The sequence below is a fragment of the Astyanax mexicanus genome, chromosome 17, assembly GCF_023375975.1.
Source record: "Astyanax mexicanus isolate ESR-SI-001 chromosome 17, AstMex3_surface, whole genome shotgun sequence".
NCBI lineage: Eukaryota > Metazoa > Chordata > Actinopteri > Characiformes > Acestrorhamphidae > Astyanax > Astyanax mexicanus.
The window spans coordinates 40,860,565-40,885,856 of NC_064424.1; the positions used below are offsets into that span (position 1 = coordinate 40,860,565).

At 39.3% G+C, this 25,292-nt stretch overlaps 1 protein-coding gene across 8 annotated transcripts in view; it reads right to left on the reverse strand.

Moving 5' to 3' along the window:
* Positions 1 to 25,292, reverse strand: part of ulk1b (unc-51 like autophagy activating kinase 1) — a 73,926-nt gene that overhangs the window by 22,091 nt on the left and 26,543 nt on the right. For 6 of the 8 annotated variants that reach the window (XM_049466393.1, XM_049466392.1, XM_007246046.4 and 3 more), the window contains exons 4-15: positions 13,283 to 13,315; positions 12,699 to 12,735; positions 9,921 to 10,094; positions 8,718 to 8,791; positions 8,516 to 8,617; positions 6,776 to 6,834; positions 6,527 to 6,609; positions 5,972 to 6,022; positions 3,800 to 3,888; positions 1,367 to 1,529; positions 1,127 to 1,187; positions 867 to 956 (exon numbers count right to left, since the gene is read on the reverse strand). In XM_049466393.1, the coding sequence (XP_049322350.1) occupies positions 867 to 956; positions 1,127 to 1,187; positions 1,367 to 1,529; positions 3,800 to 3,888; positions 5,972 to 6,022; positions 6,527 to 6,609; positions 6,776 to 6,834; positions 8,516 to 8,617; positions 8,718 to 8,791; positions 9,921 to 10,094; positions 12,699 to 12,735; positions 13,283 to 13,315 (1,016 nt within the window). The remainder of the gene's footprint in view (positions 1 to 866; positions 957 to 1,126; positions 1,188 to 1,366; positions 1,530 to 3,799; positions 3,889 to 5,971; positions 6,023 to 6,526; positions 6,610 to 6,775; positions 6,835 to 8,515; positions 8,618 to 8,717; positions 8,792 to 9,920; positions 10,095 to 12,698; positions 12,736 to 13,282; positions 13,316 to 25,292) is intronic. The other 2 variants (XM_049466394.1, XM_049466391.1) reach the window with 1 other exon arrangement.

Below are 25,292 nucleotides of genomic sequence, written 5' to 3' on the forward strand. Positions count from 1 at the left end.
ACATCTGTCTGTGAACTGAATCTTAAGAGAAGGTGGGTCATGCAGCAAGACAATGACCCTAAGCACACCTAGGTCGCTCAACCAAAGAATGGTTAAGTTGAATGAAGTGAATGTTTTGGATAGGGGCCAAGTCAAAGTTCTGACCTTAATCCAAACGAAATGTTGTGGAAGAACCCAAAGCAAGCAGTTATTGTAATGGAAACCCACTACAATCCCAGAGTTGAAGCTTTTCTCAATAAATATACTACCAAGTATATATCTTTGTAAACACAAGATTTAAAACAGATACAAAACCAATGACTCAACCAAGGCATTTGAACAACACGTTATAGATAGAAGGTATATTTGCTTTTTCGTGGAAGCATTTTTAATCAGGAACTATTTTCCTATACAGGGGTAGCATGTTCATTTTTTGTGTCGGACAGAATAACTTTCAAAAACAGAGGAAGGAAAATCCTATTTTTTTTTTTTATCCAGATACCTGTGGACAGGGGTATTAACTTACAAATCGGACTATAAATAAAACAAATAAGCAAATACCAAGAACTATGAATTTATTGGTGTCAGTTCACAGAATATGACAACCAATATTCTTTACCACAGGTTTCCCCTCTTCATTTGATTAGCACCACCACATAGAGTAATGAAGCACGTAATAAAGAATAAAAACTGTCGTCAATATTTTAAATGCATCACAAACAAAAACGATATATCGCAATATCAATATTTTGTCCCACCCCTTCTCAGGACCCCTTTGGGAGTCACGACCCCTAGGTTGAGAAACCTTACTTTAAAGAATTGCTCAGAGCATGGATATGTCTTTAAAATACATTAAAACTATATGATTTTTTTTTGTTATTACTTACCCTGCTGGTCCTGGAGAGCTGCTGTAGGAGGGTGAGCGAGGTGGGGTTTTGGCCTGACTGCCCTGACTTCCAGATGCCAGGAGAGAACTCCTAAAGCAGAGAGGATAAATGAAATTTCACTGACATCAGTGTGTGTAAAAGCACCTTGGTACAAAAATGAGACTGTTGAGTTTTTTGTAGGTGCTACAAAACAAAGTCCTTTAACAATAAAGTCCTCCTTCAAGCTCCGGTGAGGAATGAAAGGATAGTCGGCTTCTCACCCACTATACATCAGACTGTCCTGAAGCACCTTCCCTGAGGGCGTTTCACATGTGAGTTCACCTGCAGAGAGAGGGAAGACAGAGAGTGGGTTGGGAAGATTAAGATGTGAGTGAATGACAAATGGTCTGAATCCTACACTAATAGACTGTCACTCGCAATCCTGTGACTGAGAGTAATGGTAGAATGGTAGATCCTGTCCATATGGTGTAGAAAGGTGATGAGATGAGAGTTAGGCTTACTGGGGAAATGAGCTGGAACCATGACAAAATCGTCTGTGTCGCAGGAGGAGTTTTTACTGCTGCTGCCGCCACCGCCCGAGTCCTTCAGCAGGTAGCCTGGGGAATCCTGGGTAGGGGAGGCTAAAGCTTTCGCTCGAATCTGCTGGATCTCACCAAGGGACTGCTGCAGATTGATGGAAACAGAGTGAGAGAGAGAGAAAGAGACGCAATCTATGTTAAATCAGTATATAATAAGTGAAATATCTGAGCTGAAATAGTTTTGGAGCAAGATGTACTATCGTAGTTTTAATTACATTATCATTCTACGCAATTGTTAAAAGCAATTTACTCTAGAATGATTGTAGTTACTTACTGTAAACATTAGAGACCACAGATTTCTACTACACAGAATGATAAACACTGTACCTGGATACCTTAATAATGACTTACTAAATCACACAATATTGCTGATATGTTAGAGAATATTCACATATTGTTTTTGTTGTTACCCAATAACCTAACTAACTTTAAATATAAGTCAATGTAAAAAGATTTTATTTTATTAAGTAATTTTGCAATATTTCTACTGGGCCACTGATCAAGAAATTTGGACATAATACAAGTGCCGGACTAAAGATTTCCAAAACTTCCAAAACTTAAACACAGTACTACTACATCTACAACTAATCTAGCTATAAAATGGATTAATACAATTGTATGTATTATAATTGTACACCACCAAAAGATCAAATCTAGTTTAATCTAGTTCTGGGTAATATGATCTAGAATCTGATTACAATTAAACAAACAGTTATTGGTAACACTTTATAATAACTTTCATTAATATATTTTTAACTAATGATTAGTAGATGTGAACAAAGCAGTAGTTAATCAGAATTTGAATATTAACAAATGTTCACACATGACACTTATTCATCATCATGGATTTTCATATAAAAAATGTAAGCAAATCATTAGCTCATCAGAATTTGAACATTAATAAACTGCTTGTTAATACGAATGTTAATACGAAAAATCTGGCATATGTTTTTTTATTTGCAGTTCATGTTGCCAATGCGTTCATATGTATTTACAAATGTGTTAGCAACTTTTTAGTTTCTAAAATTGTGAAAAATAACAGTTATTAATTATTAGTTAATGGTATATTAACAAAAGTTATTATAAAGTGCTCCCCAGTTATTTTAATGAATGATTGAATTTCCCTTGGTACAAACTGCTTAAATTACTCTGTGTTAAAGTTTTCCTCCACGTTGACTCTGTGTCACATGATTAAACACAATGTAGTATGTTTTCAAGTAAAACTTACACAATGTTGAAACTATTAACATAAATGAATAAATAAATAAATAAGTGACATGATTCTGCTAGTTGTTTCTATTACACAAGATATCCAGTGTGAAATAGACTTTGGGTGTAGTGAAACATGATAATGAGTATGATCTTTTGTTGAACAGCCCATCTCTGTTTGTTTCCAGCATTCTGACATACAGCACTTTTAGTCGATGCTCCAAACAGGCTTACAATGCTAGTGATAGGGGTGTAGCGTTGCCCATGTAAAGAAATTCTATTTTTACACCATTAACAAACTCAAAGTAGCTCCACACTTCATTGGTGGAATTGATAGTTTATTAAAATACAGTGTTTATACACAAACATGTATCTCTATATAATAGAGATATTTTCAACAACAGCTGGAATTCATGCATTAATTATGCTGCAGAATTAATTTAGCAATGTTTCCCTATCCTACATATTTGTTCATGATCATCATTTAACTTATCATGACTTAATGTTTTGGGGCAGTGCCCAAAGATAAACAGTGTTTTTAATAAACATAAATCTGGCCACTTTCAAAGCTTTTAGTGCCCCATTTTAAATGTCAGGGCCTCATAATTCTACTAATGAAGTATGGAGATACTTTGAGTTTGTTAATGGTGTAAAAATAGCCATTTCTCTGCATGGGTAACATGTGGGAGCATAGGATAAAAGCGCTGTATTTTGGAATGCTGGGGGTGATGGAGGTGGGCTATTCTACAGAAGTTTTCAATTTTCAATGTCTGTTTTGATTAATTTTAGATTAACTGCCCAGCTTTAGTCCAGTCCATGTCTGTAACATTAACATTTATCTCTCATTATAAACTATACATCCAAAATCTTCATATTTAAATGTCTGATCAAGACATTCCTGGAAGTCTCAATCTCTAGATGTATGGCTACCTTGATCACATGGCCCTGTTGCTACGTATTAAATGTAAATCTATACACTGAAGCTGCAGAAGGCTGAACTTGCTGTTTGCTGTGCTAACAATGCTACATCACACACAGAGGGTCAGAAGTGTATCAGGCAGCAAAGAGTGAAAGGGCTAGTCAGCAGTGCAAATGAGCTGTTCTAAACACACACACACACACACACACACACACACACACACTTACAGGTGGAGAAGCAAGGTGAGAGGTGGAGGAGCTGCTACATGAGCTTGCAGAAGCCGAGCTGGGAAAACACGTCAGGGTCACTGGTGCCGCTGTGAACACACAAACACACACACATACACATACACACAATCAACCATTAAAATCATGTTCAGCAGGTAAAAAAAACAGGCTAATAATCAGCATGAATAATCAGGGACATAGGCCTATAATAATAATAATAATGTTTTAATGTGACAAAAAATTGTCCAAGTATTAATCACAAAAATGATTTTATTGTAATGTTACAATATTTTTTCACTACTAACAAGCAAATATATGTAAAATAAATAAATAAATAAATAAATAAATAAATACATTATATATATATATATATATATATATATATATATATATATATATATATATATATATATATATATATATACAGTGCCCTCCATAATTATTGGCACCCCTGGTTAAGATGTGTTCTTTAGCTTCTCATAAATTGAGTTTTGTTCAAAATAATATAGGACCACGATGGAAAAAAGAGTAAAGTCCAACCTTTAACTCAAGTGAATTTTAAGGGGGAAATAAAATCCCTGACTAAGAAATAATTATTCTTCATAAAATCACCTGTTCCACAATTATTGGCACCCCTAACAATTCTTAGGAAATAAATTTAATAAAAGTATTTCTGTCACTTCTACAGTAGTTTACGAAGTTGATCAGAGTATGTAGGAACATTTAATTAGTAATTCACAACTTCCTGTTTCCCTGGGGTATAAATATGACGTGACACAGAGGCCATTTATCTTCAACATGGGAAAGACAAAGGAACATACCATTCAAGTGAGGCAGATGTGTGTTGACCTTCACAAGTCAGGCAATGGCTACAAGAAAATCGCTACTCGCCTACACCTGTCCATATCTACTGTCAGAGGAATTATTAAGAAGTTTAAAACAACTGGAACAGTGGTAAACAAGCCTGGACGAGGACGCAAGTTTATTTTGCCACCACGCACAGTGAGGAGGATGATAAGAGAAATAAAAAGTTCTCCAAAGCTCACTGTTACAGAATTGCAACAAATGGTAGCTTCTTGGGGTCACAAAGTCTCCAAAACAACCATCAGGCGCTATCTACATGCCAACAAGCTGTTTGGGAGGCATGCACGGAAGAAACCATTTCTCACTCCCAATCATAAACGCAAACGTTTGGAGTTTGCTAAGCGGTACTGGGACTTCAACTGGGACCGTGTGCTTTGGTCAGATGAAACAAAGATAGAGCTTTTTGGCAACAAATGCTCTAAGTGGGTCTGGCGTAACACAAGAGCTGAGTATGCAGAAAAGCACCTCATGCCCACTGTGAAATACGGCGGGGGATCAGTGATGCTGTGGGCCTGTTTCTCTTCTAAAGGCCCTGGGAACCTTGTTAGGGTGCATGGCATCATGAATGCTCTAAAATACCAGGACATTTTAAAACAAAATCTGGTGGCTTCTGCCCGAAAGCTGAAGATGGGTCGTCACTGGGTCTTTCAGCAAGATAATGACCCTAAACATGTGGCCAAATCTACACAGAAATGGTTCACCGCACACAGAATCAAGCTCCTCCCATGGCCATCTCAGTCCCCAGACCTCAACCCCATTGAAAACCTGTGGGGTGAGCTGAAGAGGAGAGTGCAGAGGAGAGGACCCAGGTCGTTGGATGATTTAGAGAGAATGTGCAAAGAGGAATGGTCAAAGATCCCTCTTTCTGTATTCTCCCATCTTGTGAAACATTACAGGAGAAGATTAGGTGCTGTTTTGTTGGCAAAAGGGGGTTGTACAAAGTATTAACATCAGGGGTGCTAATAATTGTGGCACACATGATTTGATGTTAAATAATTATTTCTTAATGTGGGATTTTTTTCCTACTGAATAAATTCACTTGAGTTAAAGGTTGTATTTTACTCTTTTTTTCCATCGTGGTCCTATATTATTTTGAACAAAACTCAATTTATGAGAAGCTAAAGAACACATCTTAACCAGGGGTGCCAATAATTATGGAGGGCACTGTATATATATATATATATATATATATATATATATATATATATATATATATATATATATATATATATAAAATCATAAATAGTAAAAAGCATACAAGACACTGAGATGGCAAAGGCCAAAACTCTGGGCTGAGAGGAAACTCACACTTCTTCATGGTGGAGCTCGCCTCAAGGAACGGGTGTTTGAAGAACTCGTCTAATAATTGGAAAAGAGAGGAAAAAAAAGATGAAATGCTAAATATCATGTGATAATCACACCAAATCCTATGATAAAAGAATGTAACGAAGAAGACTTGAGAGAGAGATCTAACAATGTTTACTCTTGTTACAAAAATGACCAGAAAGCCACACAAATTTGCTCAGCTTTCAGCTTGTCTTCAGATGAATACATCCTGATTAAGAGATTCATTTGGTGATAAATCTAATTTGCAACATTTCTCCTTAGCCCAAATGTAGCCAAGCAGAAAAGGCCTTTGCTTAATGATCCCTTTATATACTCTACCAGACAAAAGGGTCAGGAAACTGCTGATTTTTACTTTAATTTACATTTAAGCAGTGAATTACCTAAATGGTACAGAAACTGAAAAATATCTGCTAAAGTATTTAGCAACCACATTTTGCATATGAGAAAAATTACACAAAATTACACATAGTACTGCCTATATAAACAAAACGATGCAGAGTCTGAAGCTGCACTAACCAAAGTCCATGCGGTCCTTGTGGTTCCGCTGCAGCAGACCCAGCAGCAGGTGCCTCAGGTGGCTGGAGGTTTCTCTGGGAATACTGTGAGAGACAGAGACAGACAGACAGACAGACACAAATGCAGACAGACAGACAGACAGACACAGAAATGATTAGGCTGAACAGGGCAGGGGAACAGGGCTTAAGGACTGTTAATACAGGGGGGGAAAACAATGTTTATTACAGACAGCAGATGGAGTGCACTTACTTTGGGCTGAGATTTTTGTTTTTCTCATAAAACAAGCGGAGGTCCTGAGGACTGCTCGCCTGAAAATAAAGACACACAAACGATGAATATCACAAATAGTAGACACATTACATATTATTAGAATTCATATCAGTTATTAGTTTGTCAATTATTTATAATTTATAATGTCTTACAGAGATTGTGTCAGTATTTGAGGTATAACCCTTTTTACACCATTTCTCCATTGTTGAATCAATCAATTACTTAAAGTTTAATTAAAGTTCAATTAAACCGTGTTTTATTTGAACTTTTGTTTCTTTATTAATGAAGGCATAATTTTAATTTTTACTTTCTATACAACAGTAAAAAAACTGATTTTCCCAAACAGGGAGAAATTAACAATATATGGTAAGTTGTTGGAAAGGTAGTTTTTGTGACAAATGGACCAAAACAAATGCCAAAATAGCATGACAGATAGTGGATATATAACAAACAATCAGAATCTGAACCAGTTATTACCCTAGAATGACGAGGCATAAACTCTTTTTACATTCACTTCCTCTGTTGAGAAACATTAAGAAGGTTTCTCGTTTGTTCTGTAATTCTTAAAAATCATCTCAGCTGACAGAAGTGTGGTTGTGTAAAGATGAGAGGGAAGAAGGATGAGGAGCACATGCTCTGCTCTCTTCATGACCTCATCTACAGACAGCAACTGCTCTCCTATGATCATCTGAATCAGGGCCGTTTAAAAGGTCTCACTGTTACAATAAGGTTAATACAAATAATGCCAAGATGCTTATCATTCAGCAAGGAGTAATATATCTTACTTGTATAAAAAGCTACATTTTACACAATCAGAACAGTGGGGTCCTAAAGCAGAGTCTTAGGGAGTTTAGAGTGCCTATGTTTCTATAAAGATGCTAACTATAGATAATTTATCATAAAAATGAAAAGGATACAACATATATACACAATATGGATATTTTACCCACCCCTCCTCTGAAATGAAATTGTGGTTGATGAAAGTTCCTTAAGCCCTGACAATATCTCTAAAACACCGAGAAAAGAATCCTGTTTATCAATGTAAATCTAACCTTAAAACGGTAAAGCTAAAAGGTTTAGCAACAAGCATTTTACCTGCTTTTATTTAACTCACATTTTTTGAGAATGCAAAATAAGCTATTTGGAACATCAATTCAAGGTAACATATATTGTACGATAAGTGAATAGTGTAATTATTGTGACAGGCAGGCACGCCACAATTTTTTGTGGACAATAAATCGGCCCAGAAATTAATGCGGTAAACCATTTAAATGCCACTGACATAATGATAATATAAGAGCACAACAAAGCAATCATAAATCATAAAGAAAACAAATTTGTAATTAAATCATAGCTTGGGAAATAAATGTTTTTTTTATCTACTGCAGTCCACACTGTGTGTATGGGGTCACAGTAATTGAAGCATTAGTCAGCTTTGGTTTGTTATTGACTGGCTGAAGTACTGTTTACTGTTATATATGTAAACAAACATACAAATAAACACATTAAATGTCACAATTATCAAATATTATTGAGGTAATTTCCATTTAAAGTACAAAAAGATGATAATGTGCCTAGTGACAGCTAATGATTCACTGCTTGATTAAACCACATATTATGAAATTTGCTTTGTTTTGTATGAAGCATTAAGTATTGTATTAATATGGTCTGATTAAACTTGAAATCAACGTGTCTGATTTTAGAAAGAACAGTGCTTACCTGAAACGGGGCTTTTCCAGTCAGACACTGAAACACAATGGTTCCTATACTCCACAGGTCAGCCTTGGCATCATAGTTCTGTGACATAATGACCTCTGGAGCCTGACAATAGGATATATCAGTGTTAATACAGTATGTCTGCATGCCAAAAAAAAACTTATATCTAAAACAATCATCAGAAAAGAAGACAGAAGATACGTGCCATGTACATGGGGGAGCCACAGAGAGTGGCAGCCATCATGTTGTTCTGGAGGTGCCGTGCAAACCCAAAATCAGCTGAGAAGAGAGAGAGATAACAGTTCAGTGATATATAGGTTTATACATCGATTTAATAACAGTTCATTAACAAAAGATTATTCTGATACATAATGACCATGAGATAAACACTAAAGCCCTGATGAGACCTGGCCTGCAAGGGACTCTGCTTTTACTCAGTAGATGGACCAAACTAAAAATCAGCTGATGCATTCAGCTTATTTTAGAATCTATTATATACAGTGCCTGGCCAAAAAAGGTCACCACCTGGATTTAACTAAACAAATAGGTAAGAGACTCCCATTGGATAATAACTGCATAGGTGATAATGTTTCAGCTAGCAACAAGTTTTGTAATCGTAAGATTTAATCGTAAGGTTCAGAAATATTCATTATTAAAAAGTGGCAGGAGAATGGAGAAACATCCTCTTTGAGGAAGAAATCTTAAATGATTGTGATCAGCTATCCTTTAAGAGTTTGGTGAAATCAATAGATAGAAAATAACACTAGAACTCAGGGATATGCTTCTTAGTGAAAGTAAGAGCACTGCATAGAGAACTCAAGGTATTTGGACTAAACAGCTGTGTAGCCTTAAGAAAATCACTTTGCAGTGAGGCTTACTGAGAAAAAAAGCGGCTTCAGTTTGCTAGAGAGCATAAAGAGAGCAATGGAAGAAATTTGTATAGTTTGATTAATCCAGATTGACCCTGTTCCAGAGTGATGGGCGCATCAGGGTAAAGGCTAATTTATACTTCTGCGTCAAACCTATAGGTGCTATGTTCTGGGGTTGCTGCAGTTGGTCAGGTCAAGGTTCAGCAACAGTATGTGCTGTAAAAATGAGGTCAGCTGACTACCTGAAAAAACTGAATATAGACCAGGTTATTCCATCAATGTATTTGATATTTCCTCCCTGATGGCACGGGCATATTCCAAGATGACAATGCCAGGATTCATGGGGGTCAGACTATGAAAGAGGGATTCAGGGAGCACGAGATTATCATTTTCATACATTGAGTCCCATTGAGAATCTTTGAGATGTGCAAACAATGCCACAGCGAATGCGTGACACAATCAAAGCTAAAGGCGTTCCAACCAACCATTAGTGTGTGTTACTTTTTTACAGATTCCTATAAACCACACACAGACCCTACCTATCTTGATGCAGGTGTTGTTGGAATGAGTCTTGCGGCCAGCTGGGTGTGACAGCAGGATGTTCTGGGGTTTCAGGTCTCTGTGAATGATTCCCTTGGCCTGCAGAACTCGCATAGCACCTGCTATCTGCTGCAGGAACACACGGATGGTGTCCTCACTCAGAGTGCCTTTAGCTATGGGGGGAAAACCAGGAGACATCACACATTACTGCTGAACTCTCACGTTTCATAGTGCACCACTTTACACTGCTGCATTTATCAGCTACATTTTGCACTCCTACAAACAAACTGACAAAATTAATCCTTTATTACTTCCAGACACAATTATTAGAGTTGGGTTTTGGCAAAAACTTGGCAAAACAATACACAACCCAATATATAGGTTAAAATTCAATACATCTTGGTATATTGTAATATATTATACTGTTAGCAATGTGAAGTTTGAAGAGTTCAGAAATCAAAATCAAAAAGGTTTCATGCATTTTGGCATGTTCTCCTCCACCAGTCTTACACACTGCTTTTGGATAACTTTATGCTTTACACTCCTGATGCAAAAATTCAGGCAGTTCAGTTTGGTTTGATGGCTTGTGATCATCCATCTTCCTCTTGATTATATTCCAGAGCTTTTCAATTTGGTAAAATCAAAGAAACTCATCATTTTTAAGTGGTCTTTTTTTTTCAGAACTGTACACCTGAGACAAAGAAAATTGTTTTATCCAATCAGAACAGTGGGATCTAACACCATTCCTATCTAGTGGGTTAGGACACATCTAAAACTTCAGTTTTTCACATTTTTATATACTCGAATTTGGCTTTCATTGTGCATGTTGTAGAATAGAACATAAATTAGAAATTGGCATTGGTTTCCATCAAAGTTTTTTCATCGATCTCTTTTAAAGTTGTTATTCTTACTGACAGCAATAGCATGAAAACTGATCTCTCTAGTTCAGTCTTGCTCTCTCTTTGTCTAAAAGGCAGTAAACGCTGCTTTGCTGCTGCACTGTTTGTGGAATGCCAGACAGCATGCCTCTGTGTGCTTCCTCTGAAAACAGGCTGCCGTGCCTCGGCCTCAACCATAAACTTCCTCCAGCCTGCAGCTCTAAGCAAAACACAAACCCCTCCCTGCCTCACTTCCTGAGCCTAACTCTGAGCCTGCTCTGCTGTACCTAAAATAAACTGAAATATCATTCCTGCCATCTTCAAATATGCAGAAATATATTCACTACTGGACAAAAGTTTTAGAACATCCCTATTATTTAGTTGTCCAGTGGCAGTGCTACACTGTTCAATGTTAAGGTGAGCTAAAGGCATTTCCATGTGGGTCAGCCATACCTTTTCCTGTAAGGTGTAGGAAACGGTTCTCACTGCTATCTGGCTTCATTTGTAATTTCTCAAAAAAAAAGACTTCTACTTTTAACAGTTTAATAGTTACTTTTAAGAGTTATTTATTTGAAAGTGTGAATGTGCTGTGTGATCTGTTCCAGCACTGCTTTACTACAGACAAAAGCTTTGTAAATGGAATATGTTTAGTTTAGTTTATTTTGAGTTTATTTCCATTATTATCAATTAAACAACATGATGTCTTACAATATTAACATGACTTTGCAGTTTTTAGTTACTTTTTTAATTCCCTTAAATGCTCTGTCATTTTATTGTCAAATGTTGTACACTGTATTTTGTACCATTTCTTGTTATTGACTGGACCTGAAGAGCTTAAATTGCAAAAATAAAAAGAAATGTGTTCTAAAACTTGTAGTTTAGCAGTTTATATAGTATAGAAATACTTCTTGAACACCTAAAAAGTGTAGGAAAAAATTACCCATCAAAAGCATCTGTCTAACAGAACTAAGTCTTGCAAACTGCCCATTTTATTTATTGGAAATTTAAATAAAGTGCTTATGTGCGTACGCTATTAGAATATCTAGCCTACATCAATAAGATCTAACTTGAAGATCTAAATAAGATTGAACTAACTTAAGGGAAAAATCTGGTGTGAAATGGACTTGGGTTGTAGTGAAACATGACAACAAATACAAACTTTTGCTGAATAGCACACCTCCCTTCACCGCCAGCATTTTGAATTACATCGCTTTTAGCCGATGCTCCAAACAGGCATACAATACTAGTGATAGGGGCATAGTGTTGTCCATGAAAGGAAATCTGCATTTTTACACCATTAAGAAGCTAAAAGCATCTCCAAACTTCATTGGTAGAATTCTGAGGGCCCTGACATTTAAAACAAGGCACTGAGAACTTTGTTTTTTAATGATCTGTACAGTTTCACTGTACACACATAGCCCTTTTCCACTGATGTGGAACCGGCTCTGCTCTGGTTCATGAACCTCAATTTTTACCAACAAAAGTAAGATCAAGAACCAGGATTGTTCGTTTACAGTGGGAACTGAGAAATACAAGGTTCTTTAGCATGAACCGTGATGACATCTGTGGGCATGTCCATTTGTACATTAGCACTCCCACAGTTCTTTTGGTGGAAAAGTGCTAACAGTACCCTCAGGTAGCTCTCTGGATGTCGCCATCTTAACATTAAGTTACTATAATTCAAAAACAGCTTCACTTACATACAGACAGCGAACCCTTGCCCAGAAAAAAGGCTAGTGTGGAAACACCCTGAGTCACAGAACATTATCAGAACATTATCTGAAGATCCAAGTCAACTCAACTATGAGAAAATAAGTCAGCTTAGATATACCCCTCATGTTTTTTTTTTAATCAAAAGTGAAATTAGACTCATTTCCTGTGTTTAAAGGGCACACTTACAGTGCAGGTAGTCCGCCAGGTCTCCCCCGTTACAGTACTGGTGGAAAAAAGCAAACATGAAAAGAAAGCATCATCTCAAAGTGTGAATAGCTGAATAAAGACCCATTACTACCCCACCACTAAGCAATAAAGAACCCCATTAGGTTAAGAACAGAGGTTCCACCCAAGTATTAACAGCTTTGACTAGGGCATTGAAATGCATATTAAACAGGCCACCACCGTTTTCCATTTCTTTTGTGGAGAACCCACCATTTCCCAACCCATCACACATTCTTTCTAAAAGGGAAATGACCGGGCAGTAACCTGTGATGACCCTGAGCATGTCCAGCTTGGGTAGTTAACCAAGAGCTTCCAAACTCCAGAGTTCTTAGCTCCAGATTAAAAAGGTCAAAAAATACATTGTCATATATGTAATTTAAAAATAATTTTAAATGCTGTTTTAGACACAGCCAATTTTAAAAGACACAGCTGTGCCTCAGCTCCTCTGAAATGAATAGCGTGCTAATTGCAGGCATTCTCAGGGTAGGTTAAGGGCAGGGCAACAAACCAAAACAAAACAATGAAGAAAGACAGGCTTAACTCACCTCCATCACCAAATACACTGAGCTTGCAGTTTCCTGAAAAAAGAGACACAAGCAGTGTGGAGTTAAGTAACACAAAAGTCTACACTGCAAGAAAATGTAAATCCTGTTAAATCTAGTTCAAACATCTGAAATGTCTCATTTTTGCAGTATATTATGTTCATATTCTCATAAGTAATATAAGCTGTATTGGTACTTAACAGACAAATACAAACTATCATCACATTATAACTGTATCACTGCAGTGTATCATAGTTATATACATGTTTGTGTTGTGTATAGAGTGTTAGTTCAAGAGACAAACAAAACTGTCATTTTAAATGTTTACATTTAGCCTAGTAAAAGTATAATATTAAATGCTCTAATAAAATGACCATGAGAGTGCATCTTCTATAGCTTTCTTGTATTTAATATAGAGGGCTAAATGATATGGCATTTAAATAAGATCACAATATTTCAGGGACTATTTGTGATAATGATAATGATATGATATGGCACACCCTAACTGATATTTTCACCAGATTGTAATAGAAGCCAATGATCCAACATGTTGTGATACTATTAACACTCTCTCTCTATATATATATATATATATAGGATTGAAGAAAAATAAATGCTTCTGGACAGTAGGGGTGTCACGATTCCCTAAATCCTCGATTCAATTTTTTCCCGATTTTAGGGTCACGATTCGATTCGATTCTCGATTTTTTTTTTAAAGCAGAGAGGCCTATGCCAGTTTTAGATTAGTCTATGGTCAGTCATTGGTTTGATTCATCAAATTTACAATATCTTATTTCAAAAGGTGGGCTTGATATAAGTGATGCAAAGTGATACAAGTGATCTGTAATACACCACATTAGGCACTAATGGTCAAATTTAAATAATTTAGTTAAGATATATATGTAATGCCATCTAGTGGCTTTTTGGTAGTAGCAGTGTGCACTATTAAAAACAGCAATATGCAACATAAAATAAATAATAAAAAAATACAGGAACAGTCATGTACAAAATAATAGTAAAACATGAAAAATAAGACTCGGTCCCTGAGAATGACAAGTTTTTTTCTTTAACAAAGATATATTATTAACTTTATCTGAGAGAAAGATGCTCTTTAAATGTATCAAAACTATTAACATATTTGAGGCTAGACAAAACAACTGTTAATTTCATAAAATAAATGTCCCCAAGTATCAGTTTAAAACATTGGCTAAATCTAGGCATCTGCCCAATGCAAACGATATAGTTCCCATATCATTGTGCTGTGCCTCCCTACTTAAAATCAATTCTTAAAGAAACAGGCAGCCAGTATAATGATGAAGGTTTAGAGCTCAGTGTTTGGTTAGTCCCCAGGTTTACATTTTCAAGCCCTTAATGCTGCTACTCTCCACAAGCCCATGGCAAACAAGGCTCATAAAAACAAAGCAGGCAGCCCCTTTAGAATACGCCACCTAGCAACAGTTGACCTCTCCCACCCTCTTTCTCTGCAGCCAATCAGCTGAGCCTAATGGGCTGATCCGTTGTGCTGACTCAGCAAAGCTAGCTGAAGTGTGTCTTTCTGCTATGTTGGAGATAAAGAGCAGTGACCCTGCCAGTCAGTTCCCTTTTATTGTTGAAGCAGATCTCCAGGTCCAGGCCAGGCCCAACTCTAACCGCCCTTACTGGTGACAAACTGTGCAAACGAGAGCCTGTGTTTTATGACGGCTAATCATAAACCGTCTGCCCTTTAATTAAGCAGGGCTGAGCCTGGTGAAACAGCTGGGAAATACATTTGCATGCCAGCGTCTGGACGATAAGCCAGTGAAGCTAATGGAGGCAACAAGACGTCAAGAACTGACGTTAAAAACTGACGTCAAAAACAACAAATAAGAAATCAGACATACAAGTCTGTCTGTATACAATACATGTCACAATATTTTAATTTGATAAACAATCATGACGTTAGTGCTGGGCAGTATGACCAAAACGTATGTCATTGGGATTCACTGTTATTTATTTACATATTTTTGCATGACTGGGCTTTTATATAGGGTTCTGACTCATTTTACTGTCAATATAGTATATAAAATATAAAACATTAAGGCTTTAAATTAGGGCTTTGATTACTGTAGGTGTTACATATGAGGGAAACTCCTATTATATGGTCACACAGAGTGACTTATTTTAAGCGTTTATTTATTTTATTGTTAATGATTATGGCTTACAGCCAATGAAAAAACAAAAATCAGTGTCTTAGAAAATTAGAATATTATATAAGATCAATTGGTACTAGGGGTGGGCGATATTGCTCTAAAATAATATCACGATATTTGAGGGTATTTATGCGATAACGATATACTTGGCGATATACGAAAACTAAAATAATTAACTCATTTCAGGAATATAGTATAATAGTATAACAGTATAATCATAATGTGGCAAAATAAATAATATATCATAAAATAATATAATGCAGCAAAAAATATTGCAGAATATTTAGTGCATGCATATAAACTGCAAACTAAAACAATTATACAATAAATACACCTAAAGCTTCACAGTAAATAATAGACTAATTTTAAGACAGAACAGCCCTATTATCACGATATGGATTTTTAATATCATGATCTTTCTGTGTCACGATATATTGTATACAATATAATATTGCCCACCCCTAATTGGTACTTTTGGCAGTGTGGACAGTGTGCCAAGTCCTGCTGGAAAATTAGATCCTCATCTCCATAAAAGTTGTCAATAGTGGGAAGCATATAGTGCTGTAAGATTTTGTGGGAAAACAAAACTGCACTGACTTTAGACTTGATAATAAAACACAGTGGATCAACAGCAGCAGATCACATGTCTCTCCAAACCATCATTGATCATCAGTAAATTTTACATTTCATTTGTAAATCAAGGGATCAGAGTCTGGAGGAAGAGTGGAGAGACACACAGTCCAAACTGCTTGAGGTCTAGTGTGAAGTTTCCACCAATCAGTGATGGTTACTGCTTCATTACTTTACGTGGTGGCACTAATAAAATGAATAGGGTAAACATGCACTAAAGAATATAGGTTGTTAAATTCTGCGAAACAAATAAATCCATAATTGCTTATATAGGAGTATTTTATTCTCTTTAATAACACAGATGGCGTGAAATATCATAGAGAATTGTCTTGCTATATAGCGAGTAATGCATAATCACAGTTTTGTGATATCCTGATTATCAGAAGATTAGAGCTGGACAACATAACATTATTTGATCGTGTCTTGATCAATTATTTTGTACACACAATTGGTCTTAAGTAACAATGACTGTAAATTTCACTACACAGAGTGTAAATAAATCCTGTCAAATTAGATGTTGTGCAGAAAATCATAGGGCTATGCATGAAAAAAATATTTGAATAGCAGTTATTAACATGCATTTTATCTTGCATGTCAAAATATTGCAATAAATAGTATGCATTGTGCAAATATCTTTAAACTTTGTGATATCATATCGATATTGGAATAATTTTGTATCAACTAAAATGAAAAAAATAAATTGTGATATAAATTTTGCCCATATCTTTCAGCACTACATAAGATGTTCTGTGGTTCACACCCCTAGCAGCAATACACTCTTGGTGTGGTATTCTGTTGGTTGAGAAGGAGATGAAAGAGTCTAGGATGTTGCTGGGAAAAATCGCACATAAACAACAAGGACTAGTTATCTTTCTTATATGTTCAGCAAGTTGTGGAACGTCTTACCCATTCTCTGTTTGTTGAAACTGATCTGCTGTCTTTGGGAGATGGGGCTTTCTCATGAAACTGCTATTAACCATATCTAAATACAGTATTAGGGCAAAAAATTTACATTAAAAAAATTTAAAAGAATCACAGAGAAAATAACGCATAAAAAAATAAGGCTGACTATTTGCCTTTTATTGACATGGCGCTACAGTTCTGGTCTCTATAATGTGATGGAGGTGAATGAAACAGCTCCGATTGAACTACTTAATAATCGTGTTTCTGCACCAAATCTACATAGCATGCTGTATGAGACAGTTCTGCTGAGCCTCGTGTTCCTTTTATACATGCCTGCCTTCATGGGGATCGACACAGACTAGAGCTTAGAATCTTTGCTCTAGCCTTTTCCTTGGGTCGGCTCCGGTTGGGATCAAGAAAATAGTTTTTGATGTAGGCGTTTGTTTGTTTTGTTGTTTTTCTTGTTTTTTTAAATGTTATTTTTATTTTATATAAAGCTTTGGCGTGTTGATAACAATATGGCGAAGTTACGAATGAAACTTTTGAATATTAAGTTTTAAATAAAAGTCACACAAGTTAGAATGTTATAATCACGCAGCTCTGGGGCTCACACACACGTGTGACACATTACACACTTGACTTGCGGCACATTGTTCTTAAATAATAGGTCTATGCTTATTCAGTGTTGCAATGTTACTTAACATCATTCTGAACAGGTTTCGCTAAATGAAACAGCTAAAAAAAAAAGCTGTTTTAACGCTTTACTTACTAAAAAAATGTCGGGTTTAAATCAGGTTCGGGCTCATAACTGACAGTTTATGGGACGGGTCGAGTTGGGCAGAACGTGCACGGGCTTGGGCTAGGTTGGACTGTTTGGGCCTGATCTAAGCTCTAACACTGGGATACCGAAAACGCACCATAGGTTCTGTGTTGAGGTGTAGTGTAACTCAGCCTTAAGAATTTACACCTGCTTGTTTGGCTCAGTAATTGCTTGAGAGAGTAATAAATGAGGTAAATTGACCACTTATGGTAAAGAACACTAAACTTTAAAGCTGTGTCTTACCAAACGATATTTAAACAATTTCGCCCAGGAATATATTTTATATATTGTAGAATAATTGGCAGCGTAATCATCATGACAAGCTTACTCACAAACATTTAGGTATATATAATGTGTATAATACTCTGCAATACCAATCAATGTTTTTATTTTCTTTGTAATCTGGAGTATCTAAGGCTTGTATTTTCATGCTACATTTTTTAAAACTGAGAATAAATAAAACTCCACTCTAAATCCTTTGCAATCTGAAGTCTTGCACACGTCTTGTCCTTTTCCATCTGTCCAAACTAAAGTTCCCAGAACATAATGGCCTTAAAACAATGGCCTTGATAATCAATACTGAGAGATAAGCAATCACCATTACACCCATACATACATACATACATACATACATAACCCAGAACCCTTGATCCATTATGTAATTCAAGAGAGGAAAACATATCCTATTCTCTTGAACAGGGCTGGAGAGATGGAAACTTATCTCTTTCATTTTCAATAATGTAATGGATTCAGATCAATGACACTGCAGCACAAACTCCCAAACTCTCACAGCACCTGAAACTCACAGTGAGGCCTAATGAACAAACTCAGCATGACCTACAGGCCCGGTCAGACACACACACAAAGTCAATGGCTGCTGGAACCAAATACACAACAGAGATCAGCAAACAAAGCTACATTTTATACATTTGTTGTGTCTATAAAAGTTGGCTTTAAACACACACAAAAGCTTAATTCCATTTATCTTTTGCACCCCTACCCCTTGTTCTCAAGTGTAACCCTTCCTCTAATAATTGGTACAACCCTTCAAGCAGCCAATACAGATATAGCAGTGGAGTGCTACAGTTCAGCAATCAATCTGGCAAAAGAAAGCAATGGGGAAATTAGCTATTTAAAGAATATTTTTAGCTTCTCATTATTCGCAGTGTTTTATTATTTACACAAAAATCATTAAAAGCAGTTTTGTTTTAACCTAGCTAGTGAGGTTATCTATCTTAGGTATCTTGTTTAAGTAGCTATCAAGATTAGCACACCATGCATAGCCAGATTCAGCATTTTACCAAGTCCCATTCAGCAACCTAGCTGCTGGTTAACAAGTTAAATTGGTGCAGCAATTATTAGTGTGATTGCAGATCACACTATTGATCTTCTTAAGTCTGTTTCTTATTATTAGTGTGATTGCAGTATGCAATCACAGTACTGTTCTTCTTAAGTCTTATTCTTATTATTATTATTATTAGTGTGATTGCAGTAATGCAATCACAGTATTGTTCTTCTTAAGTCTTATTAGTGTGATTGCAGTATGCAATCACAGTACTGTTATTCTTAAGTCTTATTCTTATTATTATTCCACCTGTTTTTTGTCCGGTTAACTAGTGCCGCAGTTTTCGAAATATCGACTTCGTTCAAAAGAGAAAACGTGCGTCTATATCGGGAATGGTGGGCTTGTATACAGCTTTCCGATCGGACTTACGTTTTTCGTAAAAACTTCGTAAGTACGCGTTTTTTTGCCCATTGACAATGAATGGGCAGAACTTTGCACGCCCGTGGACGTCGCAATTTTTGAAATACGAAGATGAAACCAATTGAGGACCTGTAGAACTTATTGAGCTCTTTCCGAAAATATGCGTTACGAAAAGTTACGACGTACGGATTTCGTACGAATGTCGTACGAAGTGGCCCCATTGGAATGAATGGGGCCAATCGGAGGACGGCAGCTAGATCGAAGGACAGGTAGCTAGAACTCCAGTACTGTGTGTAATGGAGCAGCTATGGGATAAAACAGCATTAGGTCAAAAGTTTGGACACCCCGGCCCCCCAGTACTGTGTGTAATGGAGCCACGGGTCAAAAGTTTGGACACCCCGGCCCCCCAGTACTGTGTGTAATGGAGCCACGGGTCAAAAGTTTGGACACCCCCGAACGGCCAGAGCAACCTAGCGTGCATAGCTGATTGATGTATTTGCACGTTGCGTAGCAACGTGCAAACACCATTTAATCAAATTTATGCATATACATCACCTAGCAACCACCTAGAAACACCATAGCAACCACCCTGGATACCATAGCAACACCTTAGCAACCGCCTAGCAACACCATAGCAACCACCTAGCAACCATCTAGCAACACCTTAGCAACCACCCCGGATACCATAGCAACACCTTAGCAACCGCCTAGCAACACCCTAGCAACCACCTAGCAACCACCTAGCAACACCTTAGCAACCACCCCGGATACCATAGCAACACCTTAGCAACCGCCTAGCAACACCCTAGCAACCACCTAGCAACCACCTAACAACACCTTAGCAACCACCCCGGATACCATAGCAACACCTTAGCAACCGCCTAGCAACACCCTAGCAACCACCTAGCAACCACCTAGCAACACCTTAGCAACCACCCCGGATACCATAGCAACACCTTAGCAACCGCCTAGCAACACCTTAGCAACCACCTAGCAACCACCTAGCAACACCTTAGCAACCACCCCGGATACCATAGCAACACCTTAGCAACCGCCTAGCAACACCCTAGCAACCACCTAGCAACCACCTAGCAACACCTTAGCAACCACCCCGGATACCATAGCAACACCTTAGCAACCGCCTAGAAACACCCTAGCAACCACCTAGCAACACCTTAGCAACCACCCCGGATACCATAGCAACACCTTAGCAACCGCCTAGCAACACCCTAGCAACCACCTAGCAACCACCTAGGAACACCTTAGCAACCACCCGGGATACCATAGCAACACCTTAGCAACCGCCTAGCAACACCTTAGCAACCACCTAGCAACCACCTAGCAACACCTTAGCAACCACCCCGGATACCATAGCAACACCTTAGCAACCGCCTAGCAACACCTTAGCAACCACCTAGCAACCACCTAGCAACACCTTAGCAACCACCCCGGATACCATAGCAACACCTTAGCAACCACCTAGCAACACCTTAGCAACCACCTAGCAACACCTTAGCAGATACCAGCCAGCACTGCAATCACACTCGCAGTTTCTGCAGGAACTGCAATCTAGTTCTTCTTCTTCTTCTTCTTATTATTAGTGTGATTGCAGTAATGCAATCACAGTATTGTTCTTCTTAAGTCTTATTCTTATTATTATTATTAGTGTGATTGCAGTAATGCAATCACAGTATTGTTCTTCTTAAGTCTTATTCTTCTTATTATTAGTGTGATTGCAGTAATGCAATCACAGTACTGATCTTCTTAAGTCTTATTCTTCTTCTTCTTCTTCTTCTTATTATTCCACCTGTTTTTTGTCCGGTTAACTAGTGCCGCAGTTTTCGAAATATCGACTTCGTTCAAAAGAGAAAACGTGCGTCCATATCGGGAATGGTGGGCTTGTATACAGCTTTCCGATCGGACTTACGTTTTTCGTAAAAACTTCGTAAGTACGCGTTTTTTTGCCCATTGAAAATGAATGGGCAGAACTTTGCACGCCCGTGGACGTCGCAATTTTTGAAATACGAAGATAAAACCAATTGAGGACCTGTAGAACTTATTGAGCTCTTTCCGAAAATATGCGTTACGAAAAGTTACGTCGTACGGATTTCGTACGATTGTCGTACGAAGTGGCCCCATTGGAATGAATGGGGCCAATCGGAGGACGGCAGCTAGATCGAAGGACAGGTAGCTAGAACTCCAGTACTGTGTGTAATGGAGCAGCTATGGGATAAAACAGCATTAGGTCAAAAGTTTGGACACCCCGGCCCCCCAGTACTGTGTGTAATGGAGCCACGGGTCAAAAGTTTGGACACCCCGGCCCCCCCAGTACTGTGTGTAATGGAGCCACGGGTCAAAAGTTTGGACACCCCCGAACGGCCAGAGCAACCTAGCGTGCATAGCTGATTGATGTATTTGCACGTTGCGTAGCAACGTGCAAACACCATTTAATCAAATTTATGCATATACATCACCTAGCAACCACCTAGAAACACCATAGCAACCACCCCGGATACCATAGCAACACCTTAGCAACCGCCTAGCAACACCCTAGCAACCACCTAGCAACCACCTAGCAACACCTTAGCAACCACCCTGGATACCATAGCAACACCTTAGCAACCGCCTAGCAACACCATAGCAAGCACCTAGCAACCATCTAGCAACACCTTAGCAACCACCCCAGATACCATAGCAACACCTTAGCAACCGGCTAGCAACACCTTAGCAACCACCTAGCAACCACCTAGCAACACCTTAGCAACCACCCCGGATACCATAGCAACACCTTAGCAACCGCCTAGCAACACCCTAGCAACCACCTAGCAACCACCTAGCAACACCTTAGCAACCACCCCGGATACCATAGCAACACCTTAGCAACCGCCTAGCAACACCCTAGCAACCACCTAGCAACCACCTAGCAACACCTTAGCAACCACCCCGGATACCATAGCAACACCTTAGCAACCGCCTAGCAACACCCTAGCAACCACCTAGCAACACCTTAGCAACCACCCCGGATACCATAGCAACACCTTAGCAACCGCCTAGCAACACCCTAGCAACCACCTAGCAACCACCTAGCAACACCTTAGCAACCACCCCGGATACCATAGCAACACCTTAGCAACCGCCTAGCAACACCCTAGCAACCACCTAGCAACACCTTAGCAACCACCCCGGATACCATAGCAACACCTTAGCAACCGCCTAGCAACACCCTAGCAACCACCTAGCAACCACCTAGCAACACCTTAGCAACCACCCCGGATACCATAGCAACACCTTAGCAACCGCCTAGCAACACCCTAGCAACCACCTAGCAACACCTTAGCAACCACCCCGGATACCATAGCAACACCTTAGCAACCGCCTAGCAACACCTTAGCAACCACCTAGCAACCACCTAGCAACACCTTAGCAACCACCCCGGATACCATAGCAACACCTTAGCAACCGTCTAGCAACACCTTAGCAACCACCTAGCAACCACCTAGCAACACCTTAGCAACCACCCCGGATACCATAGCAACACCTTAGCAACCACCTAGCAACACCCTAGCAACCACCTAGCAACCACCTAGCAACACCTTAGCAACCACCCCGGATACCATAGCAACACCTTAGCAACCGCCTAGCAACACCCTAGCAACCACCTAGCAACACCTTAGCAACCACCCCGGATACCATAGCAACACCTTAGCAACCGCCTAGCAACACCTTAGCAACCACCTAGCAACCACCTAGCAACACCCTAGCAACCACCCCGGATACCATAGCAACACCTTAGCAACCGCCTAGCAACACCTTAGCAACCACCTAGCAACCACCTAGCAACACCTTAGCAACCACCCCGGATACCATAGCAACACCTTAGCAACCGCCTAGCAACACCTTAGCAACCACCTAGCAACCAACTAGCAACACCTTAGCAACCACCCCGGATACCATAGCAACACCTTAGCAACCGCCTAGCAACACCCTAGCAACCACCTAGCAACCACCTAGCAACACCTTAGCAACCACCCCGGATACCATAGCAACACCTTAGCAACCGCCTAGCAACACCCTAGCAACCACCTAGCAACCACCTAGCAACACCTTAGCAACCACCCCGGATACCATAGCAACACCTTAGCAACCGCCTAGCAACACCCTAGCAACCACCTAGCAACCACCTAGCAACACCTTAGCAACCACCCCGGATACCATAGCAACACCTTAGCAACCGCCTAGCAACACCCTAGCAACCACCTAGCAACCACCTAGCAACACCTTAGCAACCACCCCGGATACCATAGCAACACCTTAGCAACCGCCTAGCAACACCTTAGCAACCACCTAGCAACCACCTAGCAACCACCTAGCAACACCTTAGCAACCACCCCAAATACCATAGCAACACCTTAGCAACCGCCTAGCAACACCTTAGCAACCACCTAGCAACACCTTCGCAACCACCTAGTAACCACCTAGCAACACCTTAGCAACCACCCCAGATACCATAGCAACACCTTAGCAACCGCCTAGCAACAGCTTAGCAACCACCTAGCAACATCTTAGCAACCACCCCGGATACCATAGCAACACCTTAGCAACACCTTAGCAGATACCAGCCAGCACTGCAATCACACTCGCAGTTTCTGCAGGAACTGCAATCTAGTTATTATTATTATTCCACCTGTTTTTTGTCCGGTTAACTAGTGCCGCAGTTTTCGAAATATCGACTTCGTTCAAAAGAGAAAACGTGCGTCCATATCGGGAATGGTGGGCTTGTATACAGCTTTCCGATCGGACTTACGTTTTTCGTAAAAACTTCGTAAGTACGCGTTTTTTTGACCATTGAAAATGAATGGGCAGAACTTTGCACGCCCGTGGACGTCGCAATTTTTGAAATACGAAGATGAAACCAATTGAGGACCTGTAGAACTTATTGAGCTCTTTCCGAAAATATGCGTTACGAAAAGTTACGTCGTACGGATTTCGTACGATTGTCGTACGAAGTGGCCCCATTGGAATGAATGGGGCCAATCGGAGGACGGCAGCTAGATCGAAGGACAGGTAGCTAGAACTCCAGTACTGTGTGTAATGGAGCAGCTATGGGATAAAACAGCATTAGGTCAAAAGTTTGGACACCCCGGCCCCCCCCCAGTACTGTGTGTAATGGAGCCATGGGTCAAAAGTTTGGACACCCCGGCCCCCCAGTACTGTGTGTAATGGAGCCACGGGTCAAAAGTTTGGACACCCCCGAACGGCCAGAGCAACCTAGCGTGCATAGCTGATTGATGTATTTGCACGTTGCGTAGCAACGTGCAAACACCATTTAATCTAATGTATGCATATACATCACCTAGCAACCACCTAGCAACACCTTAGCAACCACCTAGCAACCACCTAGCAACACCTTAGCAACCACCCCGGATACCATAGCAACACCTTAGCAACCGCCTAGCAACACCTTAGCAACCACCTAGCAAACACCTAGCAACACCTTAGCAACAACCCCGGATACCATAGCAACACCTTAGCAACCGCCTAGCAACACCTTAGCAACCACCTAGCAACCACCTAGCAACACCTTAGCAACCATCCCGGATACCATAGCAACACCTTAGCAACCGCCTAGCAACACCTTAGCAACCACCTAGCAACCACCTAGCAACACCTTAGCAACCACCCCGGATACCATAGCAACACCGTAGCAACCGCCTAGCAACACCTTAGCAACCACCTAGCAACCACCTAGCAACACCTTAGCAACCA